Source organism: Gadus macrocephalus, chromosome 11, assembly GCF_031168955.1.
Source record: "Gadus macrocephalus chromosome 11, ASM3116895v1".
Classification (NCBI taxonomy): Eukaryota; Metazoa; Chordata; class Actinopteri; order Gadiformes; family Gadidae; genus Gadus; species Gadus macrocephalus.
In genome coordinates, this window is record NC_082392.1 from 5,595,404 (window position 1) to 5,604,375 (window position 8,972).

The 8,972-nt window shown below is 41.0% G+C and overlaps 3 protein-coding genes across 4 annotated transcripts; 2 read left to right on the forward strand and 1 right to left on the reverse strand.

Annotated features, from left to right (window-relative positions):
• The first annotated feature begins 42 nt into the window (after positions 1-42).
• On the forward strand, positions 43-3,334 carry LOC132467911 (coiled-coil domain-containing protein 127-like). Of its 2 annotated transcripts, none has more exons than XM_060065491.1 (4): positions 43-176; positions 857-994; positions 1,323-1,567; positions 1,939-3,334. In XM_060065491.1, the coding sequence occupies exons 2-4, from the start codon at positions 865-867 to the stop codon at positions 2,383-2,385; spliced, it is 822 nt and encodes a 273-aa protein (XP_059921474.1). In that variant the 5' UTR covers positions 43-176; positions 857-864; the 3' UTR covers positions 2,386-3,334. The 2 variants fall into 2 exon arrangements, with proteins under 2 accessions (XP_059921474.1, XP_059921475.1); XM_060065492.1 differs by having other exon boundaries at positions 110-214.
• A 192-nt stretch (positions 3,335-3,526) lies between these two features.
• mrpl32 (mitochondrial ribosomal protein L32) lies at positions 3,527-5,025 on the reverse strand. Its single transcript, XM_060065498.1, has 3 exons — positions 4,829-5,025; positions 4,276-4,475; positions 3,527-4,042 (listed from the first exon to the last, which is right to left on the reverse strand). Exons 1-3 carry the CDS (start codon positions 4,923-4,925, stop codon positions 3,794-3,796), a joined length of 546 nt encoding a protein of 181 aa, XP_059921481.1. The 5' UTR covers positions 4,926-5,025; the 3' UTR covers positions 3,527-3,793.
• Positions 5,026-5,199: 174 nt separating this feature from the next.
• psma2a (proteasome 20S subunit alpha 2a) lies at positions 5,200-8,816 on the forward strand. The gene is made up of 8 exons (XM_060065493.1): positions 5,200-5,339; positions 5,868-5,944; positions 6,105-6,237; positions 6,433-6,555; positions 7,069-7,150; positions 7,346-7,419; positions 7,704-7,761; positions 8,241-8,816. The coding sequence occupies exons 1-8, from the start codon at positions 5,299-5,301 to the stop codon at positions 8,355-8,357; spliced, it is 705 nt and encodes a 234-aa protein (XP_059921476.1). The 5' UTR covers positions 5,200-5,298; the 3' UTR covers positions 8,358-8,816.
• Positions 8,817-8,972: the final 156 nt, after the last annotated feature.

An 8,972-nucleotide genomic window follows, 5' to 3' on the forward strand; every position in this document is an offset into this window, starting at 1 on the left:
AATTCTGAAATTGAAAATTTCGGCTGAAAAAGAAACGTTTGCTGTGTTGTGATTTGATATGATCACCCAAAATGTATCAGTTTGACTCATTTGGTTTACCTAACCAACTTTAATGGGAATTGTATAACCTGACGTGAAGGAACAAATGTATACGTGACCTAGTCTTTTGCTTCAAGGTGAGACAAAACACCTAATTTTAACAAAATTCGAGTTGGTAAATACTTTCGTTGTGCAAATGTTTGTGAATAGCGAAGCAAATAGCCCTATGTAAAGCAACCCTGCGTGCATCAGCATTGTAGAAGTATTTTTGCTGGTTGCACGGCTAAAATGTAAACACTCCATTCCTTCAATGCGGCTCCCAATCCTTGCCCTGGCATATAGTTAGCGAAACTGGTTTGTAACCACCTAACCGTTGCTAGCAATGCACCAATTTGTAGTTTTCAACTATTGTCCATCAAACGCAGCCATTGGTGGTACAATAGGAAAAGGTATTTATAAAAGCCACCGGTTTCACCGGTTTCCCCAGATCGTCAATTGCTAAAAATGACGGGAAACAATAACAACAATAAAAACAACAACCAAATAATGTGTTATTGATAATACATATGGATGGATAGTTGCTGATGTGGTCAATTAAGAAACGCAAAATGAGAGTAGTTGCAGAAGTGTTAGGGCCTTTCCTCTCCCCTTCACAAAGAAACAGTGAAGGGGAAGAGGTTATAGTTCTTCGCTCCCCGCTCATAAGTAATGGACGTGTCCCCAACCTGCCGAAACTTTATCTAAGAGTCTCCTAATTCCATGTGTATGTTTCTACATATGAATATAGATACAAGTACCATGTTTTTGGTTCTTACAGTCAGTTCCATGAACAACTTGAACGACCCCCCCAGATGGAACATTGACCCAGACCCAGGAGAGAGGAGAGCTGGGGGTGGTAATGGTAACCCATGGAACTACGCCCTATTGATCCCTATGCTTGGACTGGCGGCCTTCCGTAAGCACATTTCTAAATGTATATTTGTGAACGTTTCAACGAGATTCAGAAAAATAGAGAGACGAATATTGAATGGGTTCTCAATGTATGAAAAATATTATCAATCCAATTCGTGAAATGGTCACAATAAGACAAAGCCTCGTCATTTGATGAGCAGCGTAAGCATATTTCACAGTAAACAGTGCTTGGTGGATTGTTCCTTTTATGTGGCAGCCGATGCAAACAAGCTGTCTTTTGTACAGTGACCCTTTAAACTTGAAAGCAATTTAAAGTTTCCGGCTTGTTTTCCAATCACCTCCTGACCTGAAACTGCCCCTGTCGAAACAAGGTTGGATCTGGAGCAGGGAGTCCCAAAGGGAAATCGATGAGGTGAAGGTGCGGCATAATGAGCAGGTCTCCAGCATAAGGACAGAGATGGAGAAGAAGTACGGACACTCCCTGATAGAGGTGCGCAGGGCCGCGGCTCTGCTGGAGATACAGGTGGAGACGGAGAAGCAAAGGGTCGAGGGCTACAAGAAGGCTATGCAGTCCCATAGGCTGCAGGTGATGGATGAAAAGAAGCACTTAAAGCAGGTGAATACGGTTTCCTCCTTCTCAAAAGTGTCCCTTTCGCAAACTGTAAATGACTTGTGCTTGTAAATTATTTTTTTTACAAACATTTATTTGGGCTGCTCTCTTCACAACAGCTTGATGTACAGTTGTAACATTTAAAACCATTTAAACATATTCTGTCCTAATATTTCTTCGCTCCGGTTGGAAGGAAATAGCCTCAGACTATTGTCTGCATCTTACGAATGGTTTTCATCCAGCATTATACACTTCTTGCCGGTTCTACACATAATGATGTCTGTTTGGTTGCGATTGCCTTGAAACAGAACAAGCTCTCCTCCTCTCCGTCTGCCATTCAACCTGCCCTCTCGAACCCTTGCCCCCCCCCCAACTAGGAGCGCGATGGCCTGGAGCAGGAGAAGCAGAGGATGCTGCAGTCTGGCACGGCCGGGGCGGTGCTGCGCGATGCCCTCGAGCAGGAGAGGGCCGAGCGTCCGAGGGCAGAGGCGGCTCTGAGGGAGCTGGAGGCCCGCCTGGTGGAGCGGCAGAACGCCTACTGCTCCATCCTGAGGCCCCGAGCCCAGCGGCAGGAGATGGAGCAGGAGATGCTGCTGGACGCCGTGAAGGTGGGCCTGGGCCGGGGCGTGGAGCTGGAGAGGGATCTGAAGGACATCTTCAGGAAGGACAAGCACTGTGCCGATGTGCTGAACACAGACGACCGTAAGAACGGCAGCCTGATGTGGGTGTATCTGAAGTACTGGCAGCTGCAGGTCACGGTGGAGGGGCACAAGAGGGCCCATGACGCCGTTCTGAGGGGGAAAATGGGTTCTCGTGTTGAGTGAACTGGGCGAGCGGGATCGGGGTCGTGGAAGAGGGTTTTTGGGAGAACTGCTGGCCGTCCTGATCCAGGAGACAATCCTGATATCCGACATCTCGTTTTAGTTTCTCTTTCCAAGATCGGTCGGGACTCGCTTCCACTGAAAACATATTTCAAAACCAAAAAACTGGACGCACCCATTAGCGCTATAAGGAGGGAGTTTTAGGTCATAACTAGTCATGCAATGGCTGGGCAGTATTCAGCCCCAAGCACTGATTGGTGTGTTCACTTTGAGGGTTTGGAAAGTTGGTTTCAACCGGAGACCGAATGGGCCTGACTGATGTTCAGCGAGAAACTGAATTTGTGAACTTGTCATCAGGGTCTCACAACTAGCACTTTGAAAATAAATGTATTGTGTTAATTTTTAAGATTCCCCTTTGATCCTATTGAGAGGATTGTAAATATTGAGCTTATAACAGTTTTTTTTTTTATTGATTCTAATGATCAGATCATTATTTTTCTTTCATTCATGCTGTATGGACGTTCTGTCCAGAAGAGGTCTTCCATGAGTAATATGAGTATGTAAAGTAAGCATCTCTCTGAATTAGTGTTTATTTATATTGTTTCGCTGTCATAATATAAATATCTTTGGAAAACAAAATTCTTAAACCCCCCTCCTGATGATGAGGTAAAACTTTCTTATTAAAGAAATGACATGACATTTATTAAATTCAGGGAATACAAAGAACATTGACGCCACCATAATTTAATTCTGTCAATAAGTTTGTATGTAAAATGACTTTCACCCTTTTGCAAGCATTCATGTTTTATTTTATGTGCAACACTGTTGTACCAAGATACGAATGAAATGCAATGGCATGTTTTGTTTTGCCACGTCTTTCATTTATTGGCCATCTTTTTGTTTGCTGTGATGTAAGTATTGCACAATAAAAATGGCGTTTAAAACCTTGAAACTGCAAGAGTATAACTTTTCAGAGCATACCATTCGAAAAGTGTCATCCTATGGTTATTGCCCTTTCAAGAAAAGTTTCATGCATTTTGTTCTGTTTTGGGAATAAATAATAAATGTAACTTCTGATGGCTACAGCAGTAGTTTAACCAAAAGCTTCCATTCACTTCATTTAAAAATGATCTGATTACGGAAACATGGCTAGAGATAATTTTATTAGCAAAATATTACATAAACATTTGTATGAGTTGCTTGTTTTGTCCATATGGTGTATTGTAAAATAATTACTAACACAATGCAACAGTTTGCTTTTGAATTCCAGACGTAGACATGAGACAATAGACATAACATACAAATAAAGTACATGAAACCAAATGGCAAAAAACTTGCCATTCAACTGTTTGTACACGCACAATATATTTGTGTGTCTTAATGTGTTCACACAATCCGACGTTTAATCCCATTAGGTGAACCAGGTGGGTCGTTTCCTTGCTCTCTCCACTATCCTCTTGTCTTGGTCCTGGTCGCCCGGCATCTCTCCCTCATACAGGACAACCGTCTCAGTGGCTGGAGCCTTCAGCGGGCCTCCTTCCTGGGCGTTTATTTGAATGCGAATGAGCGACGTTTCTCTGCGTACCTTCTCGTAACAGAACCCACATAGGACATGCTTCTGCTTTAGGTGGCCGCACTCCAAACATGGTACCACGTTGTCCTGGGAGTTAAGTAGTGTTTGAAAGTAGGTTGTTTGAATGAACACGTGGTAGATGGAAGGGACAGGTGTAGACGTGACATAAACAAAAAGGGAAGAAATCAAGCCAATCGTGTTAATGCTGGAAAGAATAGTGAATTGCTTAAAATAACAAATAATAAACTCATGTTATAAGATGTCAACAGAATTTCTCTTCAAATATATCAACGCCCAAGATTTATAGATTTTACCCATACCTTGACTTTTATTAGTTTTTCGACTGCTCTTCTTCTAGTACGGTTGATTTCTATAGAGCGTCTTTTCTTAGGCGCTGCCATCCACATAATGTTGTCCAGGATGCCAGGCGGCTGTTCTGGGCTCTGCTGCTCTTCATCAAGATGCTCGTCCTGCTGGGGTTGGACCTGCAGTCTAGGGCCATTCAATGCAAGCGCAGGTGCTAGAAGAAAAATACATAACATTCACATTTAGGGCATTTAGCAGACGCTTTTATCCAAAATGATTCACAAGAAGTACATTTGTCAGAAGAAAGAGAAACAATGTATCGCTGTAGGTACAGTAAGGATGTTAATAGAACCAAGTGACAGACACTAACAATTGTTAGGATAACCCATTCCCTACAACACTTTAATTAACACATTAACACGGTGAACACATTAATCTGACAACAAGGTAAGAAGGCCAAATGCTGGAATTGCAAAACAAACTTGGGAAACTACACATAGAGAAATATGCCTATGGTACTACAGTCCTAGCCCCCTCAGATACTCGGTGTTCAAGGCAAAAACTCACCCAAATGTCCGTCAAATCCTGCAGACTGAAGAAGCTTTCCTTCTAAGTGAAGCAATGAACGTCTCAGACTATGCAATAAACCCGCTAAACTCATCATTGTGTTTGGTTTTGTGTATGCTTGATCCTAAAGCATGGATGTCAGAGTGGGGTTTCACGCAGCTCACGGTCATTGGGACGTCAAACGTCATTCATGTGCGCCAATAAAAAGTGGCACGATGGATATTGTAGTTTTTACGTTATAAAATGTCAGCATTTTGGAGTTCAAGAAGCAAATATCTACATATTTGAAACATGGGACTAAACGTAAATAATCACCCAAACGTATAATACAAAGTGTTACACAAAAAATGTATACTTGATATTAATAACATTAATAAAAAAGTTTACCACAACCTCTTGCACCGGAAACGTATATTCACCAATCACGTCCAGCGTTGTTGCTCCGACTGAAGGAACCTGCAGAAGCAAAAATGGCGGAACGTGGATACAGTTTCTCTCTCACCACATTTAGGTAAACTTAAACATAATACTGTCGTCCTGTGGTAATCGGGCACTAACCTGTTGTATTGATTGGTCCGTGGTTTGAAATCGATTGTTTCGTGGCCACTGCAGACTTCCGACTGTTTCTTCTGTTGCCGTAATACCGTAAAAACCTTGACGATGCGTTGTCATCCCCCTGTACTTATGAATGGACTCGTTAGCACGCCAGCTAAAAGCACGAGAGAATGGAATAACACTTACTTTATTTTATTTGTAGCAACATTTTAAATGATTGATGGACCTATTATTTGTCACTAAATATAAATCGAGTTGTGCTTCATTATTGTGGATGCTGAACACAAAGAACTGTCATAGTTAGCAATGATAGCTAAGTGCGCTTGCCAAGCCAACTTTTGGTTTCATTTCTGTTTTCGTTATAAACTGATGCATTGCCATTGTTGACCAATGAGCTCCAAAAGTTCAGGTTCTCATTTTTATATTAGAGTATTCTGTTTGTATTAATAATACTCCCTCAACTCAATGTGAATGTTCTTTTCAGTCCTTCGGGAAAACTGGTCCAGATTGAGTATGCCCTGGCAGCCGTAGCAGCAGGAGCCCCCTCAGTCGGGATCAAAGGTAACAACAAAAATAAGTGTTATTTTTTGTACAATCTCTTCTGTATGTCCAGTTAAAAGTGATTTGATAATTGAGGAAAATGCTGGAGGTACAGTGATTTTTTTTTTTAATGGATCATTGAATGCAACACATTTTTATTTAAATTGTCTTTGTTTTCCAGCATCCAATGGCGTTGTACTCGCAACAGAAAAGAAACAGAAGTCCATCCTTTACGATGAGCAGAGTGTTCATAAGGTGGAACCCATCACCAAGCACATAGGGATGGTGTACAGTGGGATGGGGCCTGACTACAGGTGTGTATGTGTCTGCACACTAATGTAACAATCTTTACCATTGCATGTGTGATGCATAGCAATGGTAATTCTTGTGATAATACATTCTTGCATAGGACTCATATGGCCTCATTAGCCTGAGCAATTTTTTTGAGCAATTTTTTGAATTGCTCAATTAAGTTCATGACTCGCGCAACTTTTCAATCTGCCCTTTAGAGTTTTGGTACGTCGAGCCAGAAAATTGGCCCAACAGTACTTCTTGGTCTACCAGGAGCCCATCCCCACTGGACAGTTGGTTCAGAGAATTGCCTCTGTCATGCAGGAATATACACAGTCTGGGTAAGTTGTGGTTCATGTGTAACATTGCACCAACACATGAATGTACAAGTTAGATAATGTGTCAACCTATTCGTTTTTTTTGTATAATTGGGTATCCATATTTATAATTGGGGCTTCATTGTTAATTAAGCAACTGAGCCTAGACCTAGAAAACATTATATTTTGAACCTGTTGGCATTGCTGAAACAAAAAGGTTGAATATGTCCAATGATCCGAATTACTATGATATCATCATAGTAACGTATGCAAATTGTTAGTATAAACATTGAATTGTGAATGTAAACTTCAAAGATGTTCCAAATTTCCCGGAACGGCAAAAGTACAAAAAAAAAATTATAATTTTGCAGTGTACTGCTTGAGCACAGTGATCCTTTCTTACCACGTGTTTCTAGTAATTCAATGACACTGATATTGTACTATTCATTAGTCTGGAATAGAAAACTTTGGATAAACAGACACGCGGTTCATTTTCTACTGCAATTTGTTTTACAAATGCTCGATTTAATATTCTAGCGGGGTGCGTCCATTTGGTGTGTCATTGCTGATTGCCGGATGGGATGAAGATCAACCCTACTTGTTCCAGTCTGATCCTTCTGTAAGTGTCAGTTAAAGTCATTTGAGTGAATGATATAAAGAGTCATTTAACCACTTTTACTGCAGTCATCACATTTGTTGAAATGTCATGGCTTGTACTTGTTAATGGTAGTAATCTGTGATTACTACCGTGTCAGCCTGAGCCTACCAACCGTTTCAAGTTCATCCAAATCAACTTATTTTTTGCTCTTGACAGGGAGCGTACTTCGCATGGAAGGCCACAGCCATGGGGAAGAACTATGTAAACGGCAAAACATTCCTAGAAAAAAGGTATAGTGAAACTGCAATTTTAAGAACTGTAAAATATTTTTCCCTAATTATTTTGAAGGCATTCTGAACTGTTATTCATATAACTGAAGGCATCAAAGTCTACTAAATGATATTATTTTAGGTAGAAACCAGTTACAAACCGTACATAACCATATGTAAACTGGATTTTTACTACATTGGTTTATGAAAAGAGATGAGGTGATGATGATGATGTGGTACTATCACTAGGTATTATGGGATGAGAAGGTAAAATAACGTTGCGTTTATTTTCCCTTTCCCTTAAGGTACAACAATGACCTGGAATTGGAAGATGCCATCCACACTGCCATCTTGACACTGAAGGTATATTATGGATTTATTTCCACATTCATATGCCCTTTATGTCTAATATTAACTCCAATCTAGCAGGGACACCACACACTGTTTGTGAACAGTGTGTGGTGTTTACAAACAGTAAATCCCATTTCTACCCCTTACCCCTTCCCCCTCCCCCTTGTTTTGAAGGGGTAAGGGGAAGGGCTAATTCATGCCTTAGACCCAATCCAATTTCTACCCCTTACCCCTTACCCTTACCCCTTCAAAACAAGGGGGAGGGGTAAGGGGAAGAAATGGGATTGGGCCTAAGCAAGCCGGTCATTATCGTGAAATAAACCCTGATAGGGTGTTGGCGAATGGGCCTTGCATCAACTGAAGTTGTTTGTTTCGTGACGTTGACCTAGTTATTTCTTACTTGAATGAATGCCCAATCAAAAATGGGGTATTCAACAAAGCTGTGTTGAAATGGATCCTGACCCCCACCTTCTCCACGGTTCACGTTGCAGGAGAGCTTTGAGGGCCAGATGACGGAGGAGAACATCGAGGTCGGGATCTGCAACGAGGCTGGCTTCAGACGGCTCACCCCCGCTGAGGTCAAAGACTACCTGGCAGCCATTGCGTGAACTGTTTTGTTTTTTTCTGTCTACATGACCCTGTTTTTTCAATTAAAGACATGGCAGAGTATAACTACACCAATTGGCATTGTAACAACCGAATCTCTATCCGCTTGTTGCAGTTCAACTGAATGAGAAGGTGGACTATGGTTCAAGTAAAATCTCAACATTCTCCTACTTTGAACATATAATTCCCTTGATTGAATCAATGTACATGTGAATATAATACACCAAATGTGATTTATAATGCAACTTAAACGATTATAACCATTGCGGGAATTTTGGAGTTCATGGATTGGTTCTCAGTATATGCATCCCATCGCACATACTCAAGAGGGAATAAAGGAAGATCTTGAGATTTTACTGACAATCATTGTGTTGCGGTTTTTCAAGTATTTTCCCAGTTTATACACTTTTTACTTTCTCTGTACGTTGATATGTTCAACTTAATAAAAGGTCTTCATGTCACATTTGGTGTTTGATCTTCTCTAAAATCAAGGAAAAAAACTTTAAATCCAGTGCGTGGTTGGCTACTACATGATTTAGAGAAGACGCGGACTTTTTCTTTTGCCTCTTATTTTGCTCATGACATCTTGTGCATTTGAACGCGCACAAGTACTAATA